Source organism: Equus przewalskii, chromosome 1, assembly GCF_037783145.1.
Source record: "Equus przewalskii isolate Varuska chromosome 1, EquPr2, whole genome shotgun sequence".
NCBI lineage: Eukaryota > Metazoa > Chordata > Mammalia > Perissodactyla > Equidae > Equus > Equus przewalskii.
Window position 1 is genome coordinate 172,354,643 of NC_091831.1, and position 27,183 is coordinate 172,381,825.

Consider the following 27,183-nt stretch of genomic DNA (forward strand, 5'->3'; position numbering starts at 1 on the left):
CTGATTTGGATAAATCTCTCTTTTGTACCTCAGCTTCTTTTGAAGGACTGGAAAAATCCCACTAGATTTTAATGAATATTATGTGTAATTCTTGAGGAATCTCAAATCATTTGGAAAATAAATTGAAACGAGATAACGAACATCCATTATTTTGAACTTAAAGTTTTGAATTTTCTATGCATGGGGGTTTATTACAGTTGTTTCCTATATAATCCAGTCCAATGGCACAGATTCTAACGGCCTCATCACACCCTCGATTCAGCAGAGTTAAGTGTTACCGAGTTTATTTTTTGCAGCCGCAAACCCTGCTAGTGTGAGTGAATAACAGTCTGTCCTCAAATCATGTCCCTAAGTTCAGAAGCTCATTTCGTTCACTGATCTTTTAATTTTTTTGCAACATTATTTAAATTTAACCAATTGCTGCATGTGATTTATTTTGAATTTAATTACAGAGACAAAACGCCACATATAATTATGGATGTAAGTAGCAGTTGCTTCTTTACCCTGATGGCTTGAGAAAGGCCGTAAAGTGTAGCATAGTCTCTCTACATCATCTCCTATGAGCCTTCTCTCCCTGCCATTGAATCAGTGCTGACAAATAAAGTAACAGAATAGCAACTAATAAGAGGTCAGGTTTTTGTGCCAAGCCCACCCCTTGCTCCTCATTCATGTTGATGCTAATGGGATGCCATTTAACACAGCTCAGGAAAATTCACAAAGTCAGACTGCTCGGGAAGAACCTTTGATCAAAGACGGACAGATCACAGCGCTCCAGGGGTTGGTTTAAAATAAGTAGTAATATGACATGTTTCCCTCTGTTGTGAGTTAAAGCTCTAAAGTGCATTTGCATACTCTAGGGGAAGAAACTCGGCACTCTGGAACAGAACAAGCAGATATGAAGAAAACTACTACCTCGTCGATGATAACACTCGTTTTAATTCTATACAGCTAGTGGGTTCCAAAAGAGAAATTTAGGTCCCACCTATTCTCTGGGATTTGGCTGCATGTGTAATTCCTTGGGGCTCTTCGCTGAATGAGAGGGCTGATATCTTCCTACATTCTATAGATGGAGGTTAGTTTACTAGCTGTGAGGCCTTGGGCAGGTTATTTAACTTCTCTGAGTTTCAGCCTCCCTATTTGTATTTTAGAGAGAGTAATTCCCCATATTTACTCAGAGGATGGTTGTGTGGATTAACTGAACGCATGCAGAGCATTTAGCACAGTGCCAGGTGCAGAGTGGTGGCCAGTAAGGATTGTTCTTATTATCAATTTACATTTAGCTTCCCTCTACTGCTTTTTTCACCTCAGTTCCTGAAGCCAGATAAATACTAGAAGTTTAGGGACTGCTTAAGTAGCAGAAGTTTTGATATTGGCAGCAACGTTGTCCCAGTGGCTCTAGACCCTGGGGGACTCCGGCTTTGCTGACTCTAGTACTCGCACCCACGCGGTAGCTGTCTCCGTTCAGGCTGCTGTAACGAATATGCCATACACTGGGCGGCTTATAGAACAACCATTTATTTATCACAGTTCTGGAGGCCATCGGGAAGTCCAAGATCAAGGTGCCGACAGATCCAGTGTCAGGTGAGGCCCGCTTTCTGGTTTGCAGACGGCCATCTTCTCATTGTATCCCCACCTGGCAGAGAACAGAGAGAGAAAGCAAGCTCTCTTGTGAGTCTCTTATAAGGGCACTAATCCCGTTCATGAGTGCTCCACCCTCATGAACTAATTACCTCCCAAAGGCCCCACCTCCTAATACCACCACCTTAGGGATTAGGCTTCACCATAAGAATTTTAGGAGGACACAAACACCAGTCCATAGCAGCAGCCCTATTTTGGGCCAGCTCCCTTCTCTACCCCTGCCTGAGTGCTTTTCATAGAGCATGAGAACTTCCATAAGAGCTTAAATAAACCTTTCCCACATATAGGCATATTTAAAACTTATTAAGCAAATTTGCCAATTTAAAGGAACTAGGGAAGATGTCACAAAATAAATCATAATTTTATACTTTAGTAATTGTCTCTGTTTAGATTTTTCATGTATTTAATACACTTTTAAAAAAAATGTGGGATGTTCTTGGTTCTAAAGTGACAGGATGAGTTTTAGAAGACTACTCTAGAAGGAATAAAAATAGTGACAAAAAGGAAGAGAAGAAAGAGGTGAAGAAGTGAGAGAGCTGGACATATATATATGTATATATCTCCAACAGAAGCGCATATCCATTGATTTTAATTTTTAAACAACTTTATTGAGCTATAATTTACACACCATAAAAATTTCCCATTGTAAATGTATAATTCAATGATTTTAGCATATTTGCAGAATTGTTCATCTATCATAGGAATCCACTTCTAGAACATTTCCATCAGTTCAAAAAGAAACCTCATGTCCGTTAGTGGTCACTCCCCATTCTTCACCCCCAGCCTGAATCAACGACTAATCTATTTTCTGTTTCTATAGATTTGCCTATTCTGGACATTTCATTTGAATGGAATTATATAGTGTGTGGTCTTTTGTGTCTGGCTTCTTTCACTAAGCATAATGTTTTTGAGATTTGTCCATGTTGGATTATGTATCAGTTCTTAATTCTTTGCACTGATTTTTTTAAAGAAAACCTATAATTTTATTTTAATTTTCAGGTGAAAATGTCTGATTTTAAGTCTCTGCTGAGAAATGTAAGACATGGATACAGTTACTTATAAAAGAATAACATAAAATCTGCATAAACTAGTGCATTCAATAAAGCCTTAGTGACGTGAATGAAATGAGAAAACAGTTTCAAACAGACAGTAGAATTGACTATTAAAAGGTAAGTAAGGTTACTTGGTACTAATATTAGTTGAGAAAAAACACCCTGAATAAAGCAATTAGAAAAGGTAAAGGAGAGAAAATCTTTCTTCGGACAGTTAAAACAGAGCTTAGGGTAATGAAGGCCTCCTTATGGGCACTGGATAGTGAAATCTTAGGGCTGAAAGTTTCCATGGACTTTTGGAAGCCATATGACGAATCAATAACTAATTCAAGATGTAGTCACAATCTACCCAAGGAAGAATGGTGGGCAAAATTCGTCAAGGGGACAACCCCATCTCCCAATTTTTTTTTTTACTAGACTTTACTTTTTAGAGCAGTTTTAGGTTCACAGAAAAGTTGAGCAGAAGGTACAGAGATTTCCCATATACCCCCTGCCCCTACACATGCATAGCCTCCCCCATTATCAACATCCCCACCAAGAGTGGTACATTCGTTACAACTGATGAACCTACACTGACACATCATTATCGTCCAGAGTTCTTCGTTTATATTAGGATTCACTCTTGGTGTTGTACGGTCTACGTGTTTGTATCCACCATTTTAGCGTCATACACGGTGCTTTCACTGCCCTAAAAATCCTCTGTGATTTGCCTATTCATCCCTCCCTCCTCCCAACCTCTGGCAACCACTGATCTTTTAACTCTGTTCATAGTTTTCCCTCTTCCAGAATGTCATTTGGTTGGGATCATACAGTATGTGACCTTTTCAGATTGGTTTCTTTCACTTAGTAATATGCATTTAGTTTCCTCCATGTCTTTTCATGGCTCCATAGCTCATTTCTTTTCAGTGCTGAATAATATTCCATTGTCCGGATGTACCACAGTTTATTTATCCCTTCACCTACTGAAGGACATCTTGGTTGCTTCCAAGTTTTGACAATTATGAACAAAGCTGTTTTAAACATCCATGTGCAGGCTCTTGTGTGGCATAAGTTTCCAACTCTTTTGGGTAAATACCAAGGAGCTCGATGGCTGGATCATGTGCTAAGACTGTTTAGTTTTGTAATGTCTTATATTTGTACCTTTATTGGCACTGTTTTCCTGCTTTTTGAACAAAGTTTCAGGCATTTTTCTTTCACATTGGGCCCTGCATCTTGTGTAGCTGGCCTTGCCAGGGGCCCATTTGAGGGACAAGGAACTGGGCTGGTGGCTAGCAGCTATGATGGGTTGGAAGGAACAAATTAGCCAAATGAGGGCTAAGTTTGGAGGTCATGGGTGCCTAAATGATGGATATGGGGGGCAAAACTTGAGAGAGGTAAGCTGATGTATGGACATGAACACACGGGAGGGTAAATATCGCACGGAAACCCAGCATCACACCAGTGGGGAGTCTTTTCCTTACTTTGAGAGTGCATTTTATTTCATTTTACTTTTTGCAATTAAAAGATAAGGGAAAAAAGTTAACAAAAGGCCTTTTGAAATGTTTTGCGAGAGGTCCAGATGTGTACATGTTCTCATAACCCCTCCCAGATCTTCCCTACATTTGCCCTCGTATTCAGCAAACATCATGGAATAACAGCACAGGAAGTAGACTCAATGTTATTTGGTGAGAAATCAGTTACTTTTTGTAATACAAGTAATAGAATAAAACTTTAATTGCAAGTTTGAATGATACTTAATTCAGTACACATATAAATACAAAAATAAGAAGTCCTCATATATGACATGACGTATGTATTAAATAATATTGACTATTAATTTTCAAAAGCATGTTAATTCAGAGCAAAGTCTTAAAAATCCATCCAAAGTCCAGCTTGTTGAATTCCAATATTGATTTTTAGTATTTTAGGGTGCTAGCAAAATAGTTTCGTTTTCCTCTGTGGTAGCACACTGGCAAAACTCCAGTTCACCTAAGTAGGTTAAGGATGGCAATCTTCAGCCTGAACTCTGCATTTTCCTAGTTGAAGGTGCCTCTCGATATATTCTTCCCTCGATACAGAGAGATTTACACTTATAACTTTTAGAATATGGTGATGAAAATATTATCCCTGACTTTTTTGGCTATGAAGAGATCATCCTTTACTTTGTGTCGAGTATTTGAGTTCCAATTCTCATCTTAGTTACCACGGCATAAATAACATGAAAACATCCATGACTGAAAATGCATTTTTCTATTCTTGCCATTTTTTTCTTACTGCCATTTTTTAATTTGTCAGCTAAAATGTGATGAATATATTATGTTAACTGAAAGTTATTAAATTTTTTGGAGAATTGAGGAAAATATAGATATCTTACCACATTTCAATATTTCTAAATATCCAAGGTTGTATTTGATCTAAAAGGGAACAATGCCCTACTACTACGATTTTCAACTCCTTCCTGGTCTCTCTTGCTTTAACACCTTGCTTAGCCATCTTTACACATTATTCTGACTCAACAGTCCTGGGGGCTCAAAGAGCAACCAGTGATCTCTAGGTGAGAGGTCACAAACCACGGCCACATCCCAACCTCTGCTGCCTGCTTTTGTAAACAAACTTTCATTGGAATGCAGTTATACCCATTGGTCTATCTGTTGTCTATGTCTGATTTTACATTACAACAAGAGTTGAACAGCAGAGAGAGAGAGAGCTCACATGGCTTATAAAGCTGAAAATATTTACTATCTGGCCCTTTACGGGAAGTTGCTGACCCCTGCTACTGTATGCTCTGTCTTATTTGCTCTGTTTTTTTTTGTTTTTTTTTTTTAAAGATTTTATTTTTTCCTTTTTCTCCCCAAAGCCCCCGGTACATAGTTGTATATTCTTCGTTGTGGGTTCTTCTAGTTGTGGTATGTGGGACGCTGCCTCAGCGTGGTTTGATGAGCAGTGCCATGTCTGCGCCCAGGATTCGAACCAATGAAACACTGGGCCGCCTGCAGCGGAGCGCGCGAACTTAACCACTCGGCCACGGGGCCAGCCCCCTTATTTGCTCTGTTTGAAAAGAGAGGCTAACATATGTCCAGTTTCAGAAGAAAAATAACATGAAGTAAGCCCCATACTGTAGTTTTGTCCATTTACTGTTGTCACTCATTCATTGACGTAAGTGTACTCTTCCCATCGTCCTGTTCTCCAGGCAGGTGGAATGAGTAAAACATGGCACGAGATGATTCAACCCAAAATAGCACTTTTTAAGCTACAGGATCCTCTCATGGTATAAAGTCATTTTCAACCTTAAAGTGTGGAAGCAAATCAGCAATAAAGCCCCTTGTGGTAAATCAGAGTTTTCTTTATATTTCTTTAAAACTGCAAACCAAAGGTTTGGGACTTCAAACTTCCATGCACTCTCAGGAATATTATCTCACTTGAGCTTCAAAATGAGCTTCAAAATCCTTTGAGGTACACAAGGATAAAGTATTACCATTTTACAGATGAGGAAACAAAGGCAGAGGTGCCAAGTGTATATTTTAAGGTCAAGGTTAGTAAGTGAGAAATTTAGTCCTAATGCAAATACTGATGCTTGATTCAGCGGCATTTCGGACTGCCTCTTGGCTTTCTCCATCTTGTTTTACTGTCAATCATGTACGTTATTAGTTCCTGAGAATCTTCCACTTGCCAGGCGCTTTATACACAACGTCGTTTGATTCTCACACAATGCTTTGAGGTTGTTGGTATTATACACATTGTATAGAGGAAGAAACTGGAATCAGAAAGGCTAAGTAACTTGCCCAAGATGACACAGCCAGTAAATCTGTCGGACCCCAAAATGCAAACTCTTTCTTCTCCACCACAGCTGGGCATCAGCGCAGAGCTGGCTTGAAATTTGATGATTCAACGGGAGAAAAAGTCTGTTTAAAGCCTATGATAATGTATATGAATTTTTCAGATTTTTTTAGAAACAAATTTTCTTATTATAATTTTCTTACTTAAGTGAATACTACCTAGATGTAGATGATCAAAAATTAAATAGACAAAATAGTAGAGAAAATGGAATGATTTTTTAAATTCTAGGTTTACGATTGGCATAGACTAATCTATCATTCATCTAGCTGGTTAGCTAGCCAGCTTCTAGCAATTTGGCAGCCAATGTGCGTGAGACAGGAAAAATAATGAACAAATTCACGAAACTTGTTTATTTGTAAGTAATTTTCATTTACTTGTTTGATATCTCCACTTGCCACACCTCCCTGTCAGTTAAGATGGCAATTCCAGATCTACGCTTTTCTGATCTTCTCTACAGGGACCCCTACTCAATTTTTCACATAGTGCTGCTGAAAATTAAAAGTATTAGAAATTCCTCAAGCTGATAAAGATTCTTCACATTAGAGGCCTCAAGGAAGTTATGGCTCAATAATTTCACCCTTTTTTCTGTTATTGTTACAGTTTGCCTTAGGTTCTAAGAGAGAAGATATCTTTTGTAGGGTGACCAGCTGTCAGTTGCCCAGGATGGAGGGTCCTTCGGCAGGCAGGAATTTCAGTGCTGAAACCAGAACAGGGGAAAATCTAAAATAATAACCTGTTGTGTAATTAAGTACCAAACTTTTAAAACTCTGGGACTCTAATCACATTTTTGTCTCAAACTATCCATGTTATTTAGAAAAAGATAACATTTCATCTAAAAAGAATATTAATGTCCGTCATAAATCTTTTTTTTAATATTAAAATATATCATATTTTTTAAGGGAAAGAGAGGTTTCAGCTAGTAACCTCACACAGAAGATTCCCCTAGCCCTGGCCCCTCTTAATTGATACAATCTACGCATTCAAAAGTGAAACACTGAGGCGCTGGCCAGTGATGCAATGGTTAAGTTCTCACATTCCACTTTGGTGGCCCGGGGTGCGCAGGTTTGGATCCCAGGTGTGGACATGGCACCGCTCATCAAGCCATGCTGTGGTAGGCATCCCACATATAAAGTAGAGGAAGATGGGCACGGATGTTAGCTCAGGGCCAGTCTTCCTCAGCAAAACAGAGGAGGATTGGCGGTAGATGTTAGCTCAGGGCTAATCTTCCTCAAAAAAAAAAAAAGTGAAACACTGAAATTGGGGATTCCCAGTGACTAATAGAGGATTAATAAAGTAACCCAAGAAAATTTTAAAATTTTGCAGGGTTTGTGATAGAGATCTAACTTCATTTTCTTCTACATGGGACATGATTTTTGTCAGGACCGTTTATTAAGCTACTCTTTTCTCACTGAATTGAAATGACACATTTATTATACGAACTTGGATCTATGGGTGAACATTCTAATGAGTTCTTGATTGTTCTAGCTGTGTGTCATTGTCATATTGTTTTGATCACAGTAGCTTTATAGTAGGTTTTATATCTGGGACACATTTTACCTTTTTAAAACATCTTTTGTGGCAATTCTGATTATTGTTTCAGATGAATATATGCATCTGTGTATATACATATATATTTCAGATATATATGTGCATATAAATGTGATATATATGTGCACATATATACCACACACACACATTCCAGTTCCAAGAAAAAAAATACATATGTATTAGTTCTAAGAAAATCCTTTTGGGATTTTGATTGGAATTGAATTAAATGTATATATTAATTTGGAAAAAAGTAGTATTTTTTTATCATGTCATCTTCCATCCAGGACACAGTATACCTTTACATTTATTCATGTCTTGCCTATGTCCTTTAATAAAATGTTATGATTTTTCTCTGTAGGCTCTTTCTTGTTCACTTTATGCTTGAATATGTTTTAGCTCACTGACATTATCTGAACTACCTCTTCCGTGGGCTGTGCTAATCTGTGCTGTCCGATACAACAGCCACCAGCCACAGGTGGCTATCTAAACTTCAGTTAGAAAAGATTAAATACAGTTCAAAATTCAGTTCCAGTTTTAACTAGCTGTTGCTATATTTTCTTTAAAAATTTATGTCTAGCTACTTTCCCAATTTAATTATTCTTATTAATTCGTATCATTTATAACAGAGTCTCACTAATATTCTAGGTATGTAATCAAATCATCTGAGGGTATTTAGGAAGACATCTGGGTCACGTCGAGGTGGGACAAGAACTGTTTACACACACAAGTTAGAAAACTCAAAGCCATAAATGATGGGCTTGGCCACCTACGATTTAAACATTTCTGTATAATAATAATGGCTATCATCTTCTGGGCATTGTTTTAAGAAGTTTACATTTAGACAATGCTCAGGGTATGCTGGCTAAAAATCGGTTCTATTACTTTTGACAACCATTAGGATCAGCTAGCAGTCTTGGTCATAGGCACCTGGGGAGTTTCAGTAACGAAAGCAGGAGTCTTAGGATTGAAGCCAAGCAAAGATGGAATTTGAGGAGAGGTGGGATGGCCAGAGAAAGGAAAGGAGCCTTCACTTCCTCGGTGAGTGACCGTATAAGGACCATGGTTGGGTAATTATGGCTTCTGATGGCTAATGGGAAAACAAGCAGTGTAGGAGGCAGTGGGAGCAGAAAGGAATCAAACATATCAGCAAATTCCATTTTAGGGAGCACAATATAAGAGATGTAAAAAGGCCAAAATCTCGGGCTGGCCCAGTAGTGTAGTGGTGAAGTTCCCATGCTCTGCTTTGGCGGCCCGGGGTTTGCCAGCCAGATCCCGGGCATGGACCTACACACACTTATCAAGCCATGCTGTGGCAGGCATCCCACATATAAAGTAGAGGAAGGCTGGCACAAATGTTAGCTCAGGGCTAATCTTCCTCAGCAGAAAAAGAGGAGGATTGGCAGCAGAGGTTAGCTCAGGGCTAATCTTTGTCAAAAAAAAAAAAAAAAAAAAGAGCCAAAATCTCTCCTACTTAACCCAATATAAGGAGAACAGGTTACCTGAACTTTATGGGGGCCGCTGTGTGTGGTTGTGGGTCAGCGAAGGTGTAGAAAGAGCATCAGCATTGCTTTTCCAGTCAAGTGATCAAAAGCCTGTTGTCTTGAATTCAGTGCAGGCTTTGGCCAAGCTATATCCCCTCCGCATTGACATAGTACAACTGGAGACCATCATCCACCCTGAAGAACACCTCTTGGCCTGCCTGAGGACCTAGACCTTTCCACTACTCAACCCAGACAACCAGAATGCAGTGTTCAAAAGCAGTTTTCACTGTCCTGCCAGGGGCCTTTTAATAAGCTAATGACAGAAACTTTCTGTCACCACTGTGAACATCAAACAATATAATAATTAGTCCCTGGATTCCTCATCATGCTGTCCTGTAACAGCCAGAGAATCTGCATGTCACATTAAGTGGTGGTGTTAGCATCAAACCATGTGAACAATCCTGAAACAGCTGCATCTTAGGAAAAAACCACCCACCTTACTAAGCTGTGCTCGATGTCCTGCAGATAACAGTCCCTCCACCAGGGGGCTCTAGCTCACTGACGTTACCTGGATCTAACCCTTCCATGGACTATGCTACATCTGTGCTGTCCGGTATGAGGGCCACCGGTCACACGGGGTGATCGAAATTTAAATTGGTTAAGATCAAATAAAATTTAAAATTCAGTTCCTCAGTTGCACTAAACACATTTTAAGTGCTCAATAGCCACAATGTGGCTATTGTTTCCTATATTGGACAGTACTAACAGTCCAGAAAGTTCTAGTGCACAGTGTCATAGTAAGTCCTGTAAGTTTAATGTATCAATGTCGAAATACTAGTTCAGGATCTCACTGCTAAAAGGGCAAAGAGGCAGCACCTCCCCTCAGCGCCCCTGCTGAGTCTCCAGCACTGGGTTTGAATCCTCCCTCTATCCAGGTGGTGTTCTTTGTGATTACATTCAACATATTTCCCCCTCACAGCCAGCATGTTATTTGGCTTTAATAATTCATAGATATCATTTCGTGTTTTCCTTATAGCATTAACTAGTTGTTTAGACTATATTAGAAGATAATAGCTTTTTTAATATAAGTATCATTTTCCCTTATATTTAAGATGGAATTGTGACCTTAGGAGATATTACTAATTCCATTCTTTATTGCTGACGTATCACGAGTAGTTCATCACTTTGGTGAGAATATTTCACAGTAACGACGTGGCTTTATTCCAAGGACCTCCATTATAGACTTAATCTAATGTTGTGGTCATTACAAAAGCAAACCTCACTAGGGGGCTCCCTGAATTACTCCTCTGTGTGAGATACCCTTCCTTGAAACGGATGTCACTTTTTTTTCTAGAAACATAGACACAGGCTGTATTCTCTGTTCTACACACTCACATTCTGAACAAGTGATTTAAAATTTTTTTTTATTTTAAAGAAAAAGATGAGCTTCTTTTCAGGTTTACCATTGCTGCTTCTCTCAGACTCAAGATGAAAATATTTTTGTACCTGGGGTTTCTCTTGCAGAGAGCGTTCATCCTTCAGGGAGTGGGCCACATCCTCGCCCATTTGCATGTAGTCCCTGGTTTATCACGTCTATAATTCGCAGTGGGCTGAATATGGGGAAAGTCGAGGAGAAGACGGAGTTTAAGGAGAGAATTGTGAGCAGGAGGAAGCAGTGATTAAAATGGAAATGGTGGTTTTGGAGCCTCTGTTGTTTCCCCAGGCGCTTTGTTGGCGGAAATTTAAAAAAAAAAAAAAACTTTTCTATCCAACTCCACCTGAATTCTTTCAACTACAATGATGCAAAGAAAATACACGCTAATTATGAGCAGGAACATTATCTATTAATATGTTAATGAAGCAGGTTTGCTAATGGTGCAAGACCTGAATTTTAATAAAATTTTAAGAGCTTCTTGATTACGTGTTTGTTAGTCGATATGATCATTTAAAATTATCTCTAGGTGGCTTTACATGGAATAAAACCTGCATTAGAACTGTATCCTAAACAGGCCTTAATGAAGCAGGTGAGAATACCATCTGCGACATAAACACCGTCAGCCAGAAATTCACTTCAAAAGAAATGTAAACTAGTTAACAGGAAACATGTTATCATATCTGCCAGGAACAGCTTTCAATGCAGGTAATTTATTTATGCATTTACTTGCTAATTTTTTCAAACATATTTGCTTATGAAAATAATGTTCGATTGAATTAATAGATACTGCGTTTCAATATTGGAAGGGTTATTTTTCATTAAAAAAAAAAACAACTCTAGTGTCCTGTTTTGACAACATCCCATATATAGAAGAAAACTGTTTTATCCACCCAAACCCAGATATCTTTTGAGGAAAAGACAGTCACCAAAAATCCCAGAGTCAAACCAGAATTGGCACAGAAACCTCGCTGATGTGTCTCTGAATAGGAGACATTGTGTTAGCTGTTCTCCAAGATAACTACAGCATCAACATGACAGATAATCCCTATCTGCCTTTCCAGAATGGGAGTGAAGGCACTTGGCATCAATCCTTCACTTTGCATATTAGAAGCATGAGGCCCTGATTAGTGGTTGAGCCTGGATTACAACCCAGGGCTTCTGAAGAGTGAGCAGACACTGAGGAGGCAGAATGGAGCCCCGGGTGCAGAACACCAGAGTGATGAGCCCAAGGAGCCTGGGCGAGGCTGGCCTGGAGCATCTGAAGGGTGTGTGCAATGTTGTATCATTCGGGGTTGTGGTCTGGGTGTGGGTGGGGCCCATTGTGTATGAGGCAGCGATGAAGGCGTTAGGGAGGAAAGGCAAAAGTTAATCCTAGGAACCAAGGAAGGGCCGCTCAGAACCCAGCCTCGAGTGCCTGAAGCACCCACGGGCTTAACAGGCCAAGAATGAAGGGAAGTGCAGGGGTAGGTGAGCGGGATGAGGAAAAGCAGGGACCTCTAACTCTCGCCTTGTCGTTCTGAGTTTTGAAGAGAGGCTGCAGAGGAGAGGTTATGACGGGAAATCACTTTTGAAGAAGCAACTCCACCTGAGAAACCAGACATGCTTCCTCCTGAGCAGAGTCCCTTTAGGAAAGGTGACACGCAGTCACCAGGTGTCTTAATTTCCTGGGTATTGTAATGCTATTCATTTGATGGTGTCAATAAAACATACTTCTGTGTCAGCCACTAGAAATTGATAATACTCTCTTAAATTCTTGACAGTGTTTCTAATGAGATTTTTGAGGGTCCTTTTCTAAGGTGGATGAGAAACAATTCAGGAAGGTAATTGACCATTTAAATGGCTTCTAACTGGCCCTGGGTGAGTTTCCCTGAGGGCATGCTGCCCTCTAGGGGTCGGAGCCGCCTGGAGAGGATTCCAGAACTGCAGGAGCCTTGTTTAGGGGAACTCAGTGCTGTCCTAGAGGTTTGATTTTTCATAAAAGTGATGCAATCTTTTCATCCAATTGTATTTCAGCTCTAGAAAAATTGTATTTCATAGAAAGTATCACCTATTCTAAAGACGATTCTAAATAAAGCAATATCAGAGTCGATGTCGTCCTTTTTTCCCTTATTTCTCTTTTTTTAAGAATTAGCATTTGCCATGCGGTGGGGTGGGTGGGGACAGAGGGAAAATGTACAGGCATTTTTTTAAACCATAATACTCCAGTTCCCGATTATTCAGTGCGGAAGTGTCTCGCCCTCTATTGGCGGCTAGCGTCAGTCGGGCTTTCCAACTGCAGCCATGTCTGACTCTCACCTAAATCTCACGGAGCTGCTAAGGGCCTGGGGCCAACAATCAGCAGAATCTGTACCTGATCCCAAGTGTCCTTCTTCCAAAACCAGCGCACTTCCCATTGTGCCACCAGAGAACCGGCTATCGCTTAGCTTTAAATAACTTGTTATTTGACACTTTTCTTTTTATGCTTCTCTGATTTTGTACAGTAATCACGGCTTTAGTTTTTTTTTAAATAAATGAAAGGATTTACAGATAGATAAACACATGACAGCCATTCATTTTATCATTTGGCAACACATTGACCCAAAAGCTCGATTTTGCTGACATAGCCTAGAAAGAAAACCAAATAAGAAGATTAGGATGGCAGTGTAGGCTAAGGGCCAGAGAGAAATCAGATTCTAAAGACTCAGGGATGGGCCAGAAAAACTTACAAGAACAAGAGAAAACAAAACTGGAGGCATGGAGTAAACTACAAGAAAAATGGCATAAAATAATTCAAAGGTAGAATTCTGACCTCCTGCAGCTGGGGTGCTTCTTAAATCCTAGGAGGACCGATCAGAGAATCGTGGGCCTTTCTAGGTGGGATGTGTGCTCCTTCCCTGGGGGCTGCTCCCAGCTGGGACACCTCTCCTCCTTTCCCCTGCCACCCACCCCCAGCCCACACTAAACATCAGCGACACAAAGACACAAAGGTCAGGGCAGGCTGTAAACCCCTCTTGCTGCTACAGATGCTGTGTTAGTGGAGAGGGAGTTTGTGCAGGGGAAAGCCACAGCACAGAGAAGGGGAATTCTCCAGTAATAAACAGCCGCAGCTGGCACTTTACACGCAGTGTGCCCTACACATACACACATGAATAGTAAGTCATAATATCATCGCAGAATCTTAGATTTGAAAAAGACTTTACTAATTGGTTTCCTAACCCAGCTATCTAAATGCACCAATCTTTGAGCTTCCCGAGGAATCCCCTAACTTTCAGCAAGTCTCTGCCTAAATTACATTCACTGAAATATGCCTTTATCTTGACATCCACTGGTCCCAGCGCTGGCTGGTGCTCGTGGATCTGACAGCAAATATTTACAGTCGGATATATCTTTTCTAAATCCTGTTTTGTTATACGTAATAACAAGGAAGAAGCCCACCCCCGCCTCCCTCTTGATGACCACCCTCTCCCCATTCCCACCATCTCTCCCTAATACATTGTACAGAGCGCACACGTACCAGGTGGCTGCTTTTCTGATGATGGCGTTGATGTTATCGGTGATTTTCACAACTTCTGAAAATGTCTTCTTGAAGTGGAACAAACAATGCTGACAAAGCTCTAAACAAGAGAAATCAAACCGTGTAGCGTCCTCTTCTTTTGCAAAAGAAACTGCTAGAGGAAGAAAAAAATCCATTATTTAATGCTTGAAGTTGCTTTGGAATGTGGTTTGGGATAGTCTCTTCTCTTTTGAATGGAGCTGCTTTTAAACAAATCAGGTATAAACTGGTCTGTGTGTGTGTGTGTGTGTGTGTGCGTGTGTGTGTGTATTCAGAGAGAAAGAGAGTTGAGGTCGCTCCCTCTCCCTGCTGTCCAGCCTGATGCATCCTGCTGCAATTTCGGGCCAGTTCCTCCAGTCTGGACCTCAATCAAATGGACGATAGGCACTCAACACCTCCACACCTTCCTCTCATCTCTTTTTCCTTTGTAGGTTTTTGAGTAACTTCTTTTCCTCCCAAAAGTTTTCTTTAGCTTTTGGGGATTTCTTTCTCAAATCTTTTATAAATTTAATTATCTTTCTCTGGAAAATGCGGCTTATGTTATAGGTTCAGCAAAATGGAGATGTAATATTCATCACCTCTATCTAATGCCGAAATTAAAGAGGAATATCACAAAGTTTATAAAGTGTTAGAATTTTATTATTTTTCAACAACACTGGATTTCTTAAGACTCATCTTCTTCTGTTGAGCGTCGTCATCCCGGTCCTCATTTTAAACCAGTTTAAGATCAGAGCTCTTACTATAACTGACGGCTGCATTAACTTGTTTGGGCATAAAGAACTAAATGACCTAGAGTGAAATTACTGAGAAGAAATTTCCCAAGAAAATGGTATATCTGCTTTTCCTCTTCCCCTCGACACCAGTTTGGTTCTAATTTAAGGTCAGGAATGGAGGTTTATGATCTCCCTATCCCAGGCCCAACCCCACTCATCTCAGCGGAAAAAACGTTAGAAGCCTGACTCAGTGTCTCAGCTCAGACCCCTCCAGGAATGCCTCAATCTCCTCTCTGCCCAGCCCAGGCCTGGGTCTCAAGCTTTGAGGCTTCATTCATTCATACACATTTTCACACATTTCCTGAAAGACTGTCATGTGCCAAGCATCGTACTAGGTGCTGATAATACAAGAGCGAACACAATTTACATGGTCCCTGTCCTCGTGGCAAGTGAGAGGAGTAAATAGGCATTTATAGAAGTGTGGTTAGAGCTGTGATGGGGAAGCAGAGAGTGCCATGAAGACTGAGCGGGTCCCCGAGGCCGACCTGGATTGGGGGACAGTCAGGAGAAACCTCTCTGAGGAGGCTATGCTTCAACCAAGGTCTGAAGCATCCTTTGAACAAGAAGGAATAAGGGTGAAGCACTAGAAAGAAGAGCTTGATGTCTTTAAAGAAGTGGGGGAAATTCAGTATAACTGCCTGTGCTGTGGAACTGTGTGCATGGCGGGGAGGGGTTCGGTGAGGGTAGGGCATTGGGAGGAGGGAGTGGCTCATGGCAAGAAATGCGACTCAATAATAGCTATCTTCCATGTTAGGAAGTTTGGGCTGATTCTACAAGTACAGGCACACCTCGTTTTATTGCGCTCTGCAAATATTGCATTTTTTTTACAAGACCCTCCGCCAGCAAAAAGATTATGACTTGCTGAAGGCTCAGATGATGGTTAGCAGTTTTAGCAATAAAGCATTTTTAAATTAAGGTCTGTACATTGTTTTCTTAGACATAATGCTTTTGGAGACTTAATAGACTACAGTATAGTGGAAACATAACTTTTATATGCACTGAGAAACCAAAAAATTCACATGGCTCACTTTATTGGAGGTGTGCCACTGCAGAGTGTTGAACAGGTGAGCGCTAAGATCAGACATGTGTCATATAAACATCACTGAATACAGCGTGGAGAAGGAAAGTACAACTAGAAGCAAGGAGGAGACTGCAGTAACCCAGCTGAGAGAAGACGGGGACCAACGCACTGCAATGGCTCTGATGCCTGGCCCCTCGACCCGTGCCTGCCCCAGAGTCTCCTGGAATCATTGTATCTGCCCGCTCTCATTCCCCAATGAAGGGAAATCTCTGTGAGGTGGGTCATTTTCTTATTTCTTGACTATTAATAATATTTTTTATTATCTGTATTTTATGATGCTTTGCTATCTTGGGGCCTTGTGGACAGTGGAGGGACTGGCCCTCCCAGGATTAGCTAATTCCTAGAGAGAGCAAACAACTTGGCTGCAAGCACACCTTCCACATGCAAACTAACCAATCCAGAGCCCGTACTCCAAACCACCTCCTCATCTGATTTTTATGCTCCAGGAGGCATACTCCTCTGCCCTATTCGCTCTAGGGCCAGGTACTGGACAACTAGGGGCCACCCCTATAGCCCAGAGCCTACTGAAATTATTCAAACTATCCAATCCTATGCCTGACCAGCTGCTTACCCTGTGTTGCAGATTCCTTCCCACAAAAACCACAATAAAGGCTCTTGCCCGTGCTTTCCCCTCACTCCTTCTGACTGACCCTGCCACTTCCCCATGTGGCCCGGGGTGACGAGGCATTCCCCCTTCTCCTGGAAACAGTGCTTAACGAGGTATCTGGCAAGTGTCTCGTGATCTGTTGTCCTCACCACACCTGAATAAAAACAAAATCCTGGGTGCATCTTAAAACAAATTGCATCTCACCCAGGTGAGCCTCGTGCTGAGAAAGTCTTGAGAATCCATGACTAATTTTCTTTAGACTTAAAATACTACATAGTTCACTTAGTGCTCTTGCATGTTGCCCTACTTGTGTCATCAATAGTAGTTTCATGAGTTCTGGAGGAGAGTTAACAGTCTTTTGTGAATCTTAAATACAGGTATATTAGATTTCACAATCTGGAGATCATTGGTGGCCTTGATGCAAAGAGTTTCAGCAGAATGGTGGAGCACAAGCTTATTAGAGTAAGTCTACAGGAGACTGGCAGATTTCTCCTTTGACCAAGAAGAATTAGCAGCAACAGGAATTACCCTTCAATATAAACTTGATAAAACAGATGAAACAATGGTTTTCAGACATTTGACAATAGGCAGCATAGGACTGTCATCATTGAGAGAAAGGAAACAAATGAGATGAGCTTTAGGATCTCCTAGCTTACCGTTTAGAGCCAACTTCAGGCCATACTGCAGGGGAAAGGGAACCCAAGGAACCTGACACTCCTACTGAGGTGAAGAGAACAACATCAAAGTCCGAGGATACCAAGACGGCTAGATTTATAAGGCAAAGTCCTGAAAAGGAGAGTGTTAGCTCAGCGACAATTTTCCTCACCGAAAAAAAAAAAAAAAAAAAAAAAGACAAGTGCCTTCTGTGGAATGGAGTAGGGACTATATCTATTCAGTGCCTATCAGACATTATTCATGCATTTAATACTCATATTAATCACATGTGGTAGACGGTATTATCTCAAGATGAAGCTCTAAGGGACCAAAGCTAAAAGTAATTTCACACAATTCATGTGGCAACCAACATTCAGTTTTTTCCCTCCAAACCAAGGATTGCTCAATTCCCAAGTCCATGTTCTTTCCACTCTATCATACTGCCTTCTGAAAGAAGGAGTTAAGTTTAGTTGCAGCTTTAGATAGGACGGCCCCAGGTGAATTCTTTACTTGTATTCCATCAGTTAGGGAAAGGCAAGGTAGGAATTCTGTAACTGAAATCATCTGCAGAAAGAAAAAGAGTTAGTGACTTGCACAGTAGGGCATTTCCTAGCAAAACAGATAGTCTACAGAAAGCTCCAAGGCAGGATGATGAAGGCACAGAGACCTCCCTGAGATGAGATGAGGGTTCGAAGTTTTAGTGCGTAAAGAGATGTGGGGAGAGAGGAAGTCTTGGTAAAGAAACCTTATTGCCGTGTTTGAACTCACCCAAGTAAGAAACTGACAGCCAGTTCCTTCTGCCTATGTCCTTTGGTCCAGCTTCATAGTCTGATTTTCGCCTTGTTAAAGGCAGGAATGGTTGTGGGTTCCAATGCCTGACTCTTGGTAGAGGGAAGAATCTGAGGCTTCAGAAAAGAGGAAACTGAGGGATAAAGGAGATTTGTGCTTTCCAAACCAATATGCTCTCCATCATTTCTCCTTGGGGTTTTAATTTACAAATATATAAATGAGATATTTCCCTTGCACTTTTAATAGCTAACCTTAGTCTACTATTTATTACACCATTATTCTATTAACGAGAAACCAAATGTCATATGAAAATAGTATATTCAAGAGCATAGCTTCTTTATTTTCCATATTATTTCATATGGCAAGGAAATAGTCCATATTTCTATATTTTCCATATTACAAAGAAAATGTTGTTTTTAGGAGAAAAACAAAATATCCCTCCTACATGGGTCTGACAAGTGAGATTTATAAACTAGTTTCTCTTTCTCATTAAAAGAACTGAACATTTCCAAAATCTGCTCCACACTCACTCATATCTGTATTGTATGCACGTACAGAATATTTACATACTTAAAAGTTATAAGTTAATAAGACAGTTGTGGAATTAGGTTGATCAGCTGTTAGGCGTCCCTGAGGTATTTGAGTAAGTGTTCACTTTCAGTGGTGAACTGGGTGAAGAAAGAGAAGATTCTTGTAACGTTCCCTGGACGACAAAACTCTGGGAGCTCTATTTTATTCTGTTAGTGTCTCTGCTCTTACACACCCCCAAACTGATAAAATGATTAGCCTTATTCCAGATGTTTCATCCACAAACATGGAAAATAAGAAAATCCTACCCTATCTCTATGTTTTGACTTGAGTTAAACATGAACCGTTCCCCTCAGTGAATTAGGAGCACCGTCGAACACTTGGCAGACAGACAACTGACTCCATCACTGTGATTAGCCAGTAAGAACAGTTTCCCCGAAAACTCGTTCCTTCTCTACTCACCACACCAGGTTTCTTCTGTTTTTTCCCGGTACTTTGTGTCTCTTGGTCTAAATTTCCATTTTGCTGTAAGAAAGCTCTCTTGTTGTTGCACTGATGCTTATCTGAAGGTGTCTGACCCCAACATGTTCTGATGATTCAGGGTTGCCTCTAGTTGAGGATTTACCTCCCAAGAGGTAATTTAAACCCAAGCTGATAACTTCTTTAGGAGGAAGAGCTGCTTAAAACATCGTCCTTCAGCAAAGCTGGAGGAGGAACGTATAACAGGCATCTCAGGTGAGAGCTTCAAGGGCCCTTTAAATGGACTGTTTGGCATCTTTGTTTCCGGTTTAATTTGCAAACAGCCTCCACTCCCCTTCCTACTGAATTCTGCCAAGTATCCTATCCAGCCTCTAGGAAAGGAGAAGCGGGGGGGGCAGTTGGTACTGGAAGGAGAGAGAAGGGACAGTCCAACTCAGAGCTTTTAGCCAAGGAAATGCAGTTGAAAATGCAGGAGGAAATGAAGCCACAGCAGCTTTTGAAATTAGAGGACCTCGATAAAGACCCAGAGATTTTTATTGGCCCATAGGGCAGGGTACTGAAGAGAAAATGATCTTCTGTCTCTAAAACGTGATATTACTTTTCTGGATAAACAATAAAAACTCTCCACTGGATATGGTTGGAAAAAATGAGAACCCCTGTGCTTGAAAATCCGGGGTAGATGTGAGACCGTTTAACAGCCTAATCGATTCTTCTGGTTAGATCACCACTCTACGGATCAGCATTGAAGGGAATGCTTTCACTTCTTTGGTGAGCTTACAGACTGAGTCACGTGAATGGTGGGTACATAGTAGAAAGGGGAATGTCATATACCTTCAGCTATTAGTCTGGGCGGGGGCTTGGAGGGGAGTTAACAGGTGAAGAATTGTAATTCTGAAAATACTTAAGGTACCATTTAGTAAATCCCCTCCCACATCATGGCTTGGAAAAATGATGAGTGACCTGGAGGGATACGGTTTCTCATGTAGACTTTGAATACTAAGTGATACAATCACATCCATGGAAATGACCAAGCCCTGGGGTAGGGACAGTACTCAGCATTCAAAAGCTCCTTTAACTGTCTATTGTTCATGTTTGCAGATAACCTGCCTAGACTGGTTAACTGAAACACTCAGAACAGACAAGCATAGTTAACAAACCATTTAACCATGCTAAGCCCATAATTATCCTGCCTGGGCACTTTATTACTAAGTCTAAAATGCTGTAAAGGTAGTGAAGTGTGAGAGTGTGTGTGTGTGTGTGTGTGTGTTTTGAAGAGGCAAATTAATTGTGTCAACAGGCAAGAGAATAATATACATCTAAACACCACCATTAGAAGGGAAGGCGTAGGTTAACCTGGGCTCAAATAACTTCTTTCTAACACATCAGTAGCACCTTACCTAAGATTCTAAAGTGCTAAATTGGTCAGATAAGAGATGTGCTAAGATGTAAGATCCTTTGAACAATGAGAAAAGAAAAGTGAAGTGAAAATTGCTATCTCTGCCCACAAGAGATGTAAGTGAGATGAAGCGAAAATGTTTACAATCGAAGAAGAGAGAGAAAATGGGAAGAGGATGATATTTAACAATAAAGACACCACTGGAGACCTAGGGAGAAAAGGATGTCTGGGGAAAGGGCTTGGGAAGCCAAAGTCATAAAGCTCCCCAGGGATCTGGGCCTGGGGGGTTGGGAAAGCTCACAGGAGCTTATCAGAGTCAGCAGCCAACCAAAGGCAGAGAGGACAATTGGTGTCAAGGCAGCAGCAGCAGATGTTTTTCTGGAAGAAGAATGGTGGAATGATAGTCACGGGAAAATATTGTGACCTGCAGACAAGAGCTGTGTTTCACTGACAGCTGGACAAGAACGCACACAAACAGACATGGGGAAACACAGAGGCTGTGTCCAAAAGCTGGAAGTTTGGTAGATGGGGAGGGAGTGAAAGAGGAAGGGAGGGAGGCAGAAAGATACTAAAAACACGTCTCTTAGAGAAGCATCTGTAAGGTAACCAGGACTGCCGACTGAGGGAAATAAAACATAAACCAAGAATGGGAAGTCATTGCCCCCACATGGTTAAAAGTGTGTGATCTGGAGCTGGACCGCTTGGGTTCAGATCCTCTCTGTCACTTACTAGCTGTGTGACCCTGGACTAGTTATTTAGAACGTCTTTGGCCTTCAGTTTCCTCATCTGTAAAGTGGGAATAGTTGTACCATCTTATGGGTTGTTGTGAAGACTGAATGAGTTAATATGAGCAAAAGAACTTAGAATATTGCCTGGTACACAGGACATGTCAATAACTGTTAGCAACTACTGTGACATCATGTGATCAGCGTCTCTGAGTGGCCCTGAGCTGTGCAGGGTGCTTTTGGCATGCTCTCTCACTCTTCCAGACTATCCATGAGACACGTCTATGACGGTTGGGTAGTCCACATATGGTCACCACATCAAGATTATAATGGTCCCCCTTCAGGGAAGCCTGCAGGGTTGCTTAAATGTGGGTGAAGCTGAGGACAATGGTAATGTTCTATGAAGTCCACAACTGCTATGGACAAGTCACTTACTCCTACATTGAACCTCAGTTTCCTCTCTGTAAAATGGGGGCATTCGACATACAGTGCAGGAGTTTCTATGAGATCAACCATGAAAGTACCTAGAACCATGCCTGGAACACCGGAAATGTCAATAAACATTTGCTGAGTGCGACTCTGCCGTGGGATGCTGGTGATGGGTGCCAGGTCTGAAACACTCTCCTCCTGGGAGGGAGAGCCCAGCTGTTAGCCACTGGCAGAGAGGCCTCAGGGTTAGCTTCTCTGCCCAGAGCCTGGAAGAACTGATTTTTCAGGTCAGAAAGGACATTGGCATTTATCTTTTCCAGTTTATCACAGGTGTGAACAGAAGACAAGTGACAGCCTGAGTCTCTAAAATGGGTCACTGGCGAGGCGAGTTCATTGTTAACTCTCCCCTATGGCTCTTCCTGAGGAGCAAAGGAAACGGCAACAGTTATACATGACGGCTCCTGAGGCCAACGTTATAGGAAGTCCCTGCCCACCTCCTGCCCAGGACACAGGCTGGCTTGCTGGTGGGCATCCTGCTACGGCTCTGCCCACCTCGCTCGCTGGGAAGCCAGTAAATGGTCTTTCTCACAGGCAACCACTGGATGAATTTCATTGAGGACATGCTCCCGGACACCACCTCTCTCCAAAGTCCAGACTCCTTAGTCCTATGGGGCTCAGAGCTCAGAGGCTCTCTCCACCTTGCACACCCCAAGACCTGCTTTCTCTGGAGCTCCAGGAAAAGAAAAGACAAGAAATTGAACAGGTGGTGATTTTGTACTTTCTCCCCAAGAATATTCCGGTCTTTGTCACCATCAATAGCAGGAAACAAGCTACAAATCTTTACCTCCTTTCTTGGGGAAAACACCCCTTCAGGAAGAAGAACACGGAAGAGCCAGGCTCCCAGCCAGCCGACACAGGGACATGTCCCCACCCGGGCCACCTCCAGAAATCTTTTCCTCCTTTTCTTTCCCATCTGCTCTGCCAGGGCGAACTGGAAAGCCCCCAGGGCAGTTTCCAGTATATGTCTTACAATGTCCAGGCTCCATCCCCAGCAATCATTTATTAGAAAGAGGTTTTATGATACAAATTTGATAATCTCCCATGCACACTGGCACTGTTCTAATTGAAGTTGTAAGCCCATAAAATTCAAGCCCTTTGTCTTCCTGAAGGCCACAAGGTTTAAAAAGATACTATTGTCCTCCCTAACACCCACTACATTGTCACCAGGGACTGATTAAACAGAGTCCTGAATGGAAACAGTGCGGATTTTGTCTAGGTCCTTTTCAGGCCTGACAATGCCCTTTTCAGTTCCCAAGACAAAAGGAGGTTTAAGGATCGAGATTCTTCTAAGATAACGGCATCCATATGGAAGGCAAGGTGGCCAGCAGCTGAGACCCAAACACCCCACTCCCTTCCCCCTCTGCCCTCCTCTCTCTCTCCCCACCCCCCAAAATCCCAGGTGATAACACTGCCTGAGCCGCCCTTCCTCCTCCTCTTGGGACAGGAAAGCCAGGGCCCCAAACAGGTCGGATGCCTACTCAGAGACCTCAGTGAGCCCTTGCTCCCGCCCCTGGATCCGACCGAATATGCTCTGCTCACACGCATCTCCCTGCAGAGAGGTCGTCACTTCTCGGAGAGTGACCACCGCACAGGAGGCCCTGTGGCTCCGGAAAGCAAGGCGAAGAGCAGGGCTGGGGCACTAGATCGCCCAGCCTAGCGTGCACTGGGACCGCGGGCAAAATGAGACCAGCGGATCCCAGAGCCATGGCTAGGCCACTGGGGCTCTCCAAAGCTGTCCTCCCTCAGGTGGCAGCCCTGAGGCGGGTCATTCCCCATCACCCTTTGATTTCCTTACCACGCCACCCCCTCCCCATCCCACGCCGGGGACCAGGTGTGGCGTCAAGTCGCGGCAGGAAATCACAGGTGCCAAATGAGGCACGTGCAGGCTTAACTGGGGGACACAAATTCTCCGGGTGCTCTTCGGGCCCCTGAACCCTCGGCTGCCGCCCTCTGGAAACGGACGGCTTGCAGCCAGGCCCCGGTGGCTGCGGGCCGCCCCGCAGGCTCATCTCCGGAGAATCCCTACAGAGCAGCTCATTATGCCGGATTGTGGCCAACTGGGTTGACTTTCGGTGTGTGAAACGCCGGCAGCTCCAGGAGTCCGGAGGGGCCTCCGCATCACTTCGGGGCCAAAGCGACCTCCCCCTAACAGGGACCCCAAGGTTGCCTCTGCTCCCCCCCCCCATCTTCCTAGGCCGTGTTGGGACTGCCATCTGCCCGTCGACCCAACTCGGGGTGGACCTTCACCGAGGCGGTCAAGGAGTGGACTGGCGCCCCAGCTCAGGTCGGGCAAGCACAGCTCCCATCTCCCTTCCCGGCAGGCGCGCAAGGGGACCCAACCCTACACATTTTATTCTCGCACCACAAAGAGGAAAAATATTCTATTTCTTTTAAAATAAGTTGCTTCCCATACAAATAGCTATTTTAAAATATACAAATAAAGTTCAAGCAATAAAATCTAGCTCTGGGGCTGGCGGTAGAGGGAAGAGGCGAGCGGGGATCCGGGCGAAGGCTCCCCGCGTGCGGGCTGCAGAGGGCGGAGCGGAGCCCGCAGGGAGGCGGCCCGGGGAGCGCCCCAGGCCTCGGGCTCCAGGATCGCTGCGGCCGCAGAGCGCGCTCCCAGGTCCGCGCCCCGCTGCTGCCTCACCAGTTCCAGGAGACCAGCGCGGGGGGCGCTAAGTGCTGGTAGGCGGGGAAGAGGCCGAGCGCCGCGCCGGGCCCGAAGGCCGCGTAGCCCGGCAGGGGGCGGGCGGCGGCCGGGGGCGCGGCGCTCTTGGCCCGGACGGCTGGCGGGCCCACCTCGCCGCCACCGCCGCACGGCTGCCCGTCGCGCACCAGCACTGGCACCACCACGCGGCGCAGCAGGGCGGGCGCGGCGCGCAGCTCGGCAGCGGCTGCCAGGTCGGCTGACTCGGCGGCGCCCGGCGCGCGCGCGCGCTTCAGCTTGTAGCGATGGTTCTGGAACCAGATTTTGACCTGCGTGGGCGTGAGGCGCAGCAGGCGCGCCAGCTGCTCGCGCTCGGGCGCCGACAGGTAGCGCTGCTGCCGGAAGCGCCTCTCGAGTTCCAGCGTCTGCGCCTTGGAGAACAGCACCCGCCGCTTCTTCCTCTTCTCGGCGTCCGAGCCCGGAGACGCGGGCCGGGCGGACGGCCGCTGCGACGAGTCAGGCGGGCTGGTCTCGGGGCTGCTCTCGTCCGAGGCTGGGGATGGCAAAGGAGACACGGCCTGGTGAGACGCGGGCCCTCCGCGCCAGCTGCCTCTGGCGCGGGCGCCGAGCCACCGGCCGGAGGGCGCCCCCGCTCGCCCGCGGCTTTTGGGGTGAAGCCGTTTCCTTCCCTGGCCACCCTCTGGACACCACCTCTCCGAATTCAGTAACCCTTTATACCCCAACCTGACTGCGTCCCCAAAGAAACGCACCGTGGGGCCCTCTTAAAGCAAGTCGCTGCGCTGGCAGAAGAATTGACCTCAAGCTGGCTCACCAACGCGGGCCACCTCCAGGTCTACTGCACTACGGTTTGCAAAGCCCTGAATCCAGGGGAGCTGAGCCGCCAATGCTGCCCATCCCAGACCGAGGCTGGAGGACGTGGCCGTGTTTTCAGGCTTTTAAGGGCAGCGTTTTAAATATCTAAGTATTCTGACCCCTGGAAACAGAAACTCAAAGCCCGGGGCGTTAGTGCCAGGTACAGGGATCTGCTCTCAGGATGTCCCGATTGGGGGACGCATGGCATGGGGGTTTGAGGAGGACAGATCCTCCGGTTCCAACCCTGAAGAAATTCAGCCCCTGGGCTGGGGTGTCGGCTTCCCAGCCCCGCATGGGCCGGGTGCTTCGTTCTGTGGCCCCCCTCCACTGCCGCCCCGTCTTCCGCTCACTCACAGGGGTAGTGGCCGCGCTCCGATTCCAGCCAGGTGGCGCAGGGGCCGGGGGCGCCTAGCTCCGACTCTCGCCTGCACAGGTGCTGCGCGTCTTGCTCGGGTAAATCCAGGAGCCTGCGCACGGTGAAGCCGAGGCGCCCAGCGGTGGCCATGGCCGAGGAGGGGAAGGAGGCGGGGGCAGGGCGGACTGGGAAGCGAGGGGCGGCCGGGGACGCCGCTTCTACGGGTGGGCGCGAGAGGCGCACGCCATGAGCTGGCTACCCAGCTATTAGCGCTCTTACAGAGGCATCTCTGTTTATATAAACAGCTCTTCCCACCCGGGAGGCTTTGAAAGCCGGGGTCCGGGTTTCCAGGGTGTTAAGTACCTGAATGAGTGCTGGACCAAAGCCCCGGCGAGCCCGGAAGGTGCCACCTCCGTCCCCGCCCCGCACCCCGCCCCTCGGCGCCCCGTTACCTCCCAGAGGAGGCAGGAAGCAGCCCTCGGCATTAGCGATTCTGTCTGATTAGCCCAAAGTGGGGACAGATAATGGGAATTGTTACCAATGAATAACATCTTGGGTGGCAAGCGCTGGCCACCACCCGCCCGTCCCAGCCCCAGCTTCCTCCTCCTCCTGGGGTGACACAGGGCCTGGCCCCGCGGTAGCGCCGGGAAGGACGGGGGCGGCATGGGTGGGTTTATGAGCACCCAGGAATTTATTCCCTGTTTGCTTTATCTCTCGTGCTTGTTTGCTGGAGGGTTCGTTTCCCGCAATTATCCGGAAAGTGATTTACAAGGCGGCGTTAAGCTCTGGCGCGCTCTTTCTCTCTTCGCTTGGGCCCCTCTGAGGCTTCAGAGGCGAGAAGTTTCAGGCGGGCAGAGGAGTGACCCTGACCCGCCGGCCTCTGGCCGAGGGTTTCGAAGGCCGCTAGGAGCATCCCCACACCCCAAATGTCCCGCCCAACTTCAGGGGTGCAGGGAGGGGCTGGCAGCATCCGGGGAGCCCCAGCTCTGCGCCCGTTTCCACAGGTCGTCAAAACGGAGGCAGAATCGGGCCACGCTATTCAGGTCCGAAGTGCCCGCCCGTGAGCCCAGGCCCGCCTGGCCGCTGCCCGTCGCGGCCCAGGCCCAGTGGCCGCGCCCCTCAGAGCTGCGCCCAGGCCCGCTCGAGGGCCCAGGAGCGGCGGCGTTTAGCAGGGTGGCCCATGAGGGCTGCGCGCCTTCTTGGCGTCGCCAGACCTTCTGGCGCCAAATGCGCGCCTCGGCTCCGCGCCCTCAACGTCAGGCCAAGCGCCGGGGATGCGGCCTT

The 27,183-nt window shown here is 44.9% G+C and overlaps 1 protein-coding gene and 1 long non-coding RNA gene across 2 annotated transcripts; both read right to left on the minus strand.

Annotated features, from left to right (window-relative positions):
- Positions 1-1,499: 1,499 nt before the first annotated feature.
- Positions 1,500-24,160, minus strand: LOC139084735 (uncharacterized). Its single transcript, XR_011542412.1, has 4 exons — positions 19,397-24,160; positions 14,464-14,617; positions 11,042-11,145; positions 1,500-1,633 (listed from the first exon to the last, which is right to left on the minus strand). It is a non-coding gene; the product is annotated as an uncharacterized lncRNA (long non-coding RNA).
- Positions 24,161-24,389: 229 nt separating this feature from the next.
- On the minus strand, positions 24,390-26,411 carry NKX2-8 (NK2 homeobox 8). Its single transcript, XM_008522744.2, has 2 exons — positions 25,899-26,411; positions 24,390-25,224 (listed from the first exon to the last, which is right to left on the minus strand). The coding sequence occupies exons 1-2, from the start codon at positions 26,047-26,049 to the stop codon at positions 24,668-24,670; spliced, it is 708 nt and encodes a 235-aa protein (XP_008520966.2). The 5' UTR covers positions 26,050-26,411; the 3' UTR covers positions 24,390-24,667.
- Positions 26,412-27,183: the final 772 nt, after the last annotated feature.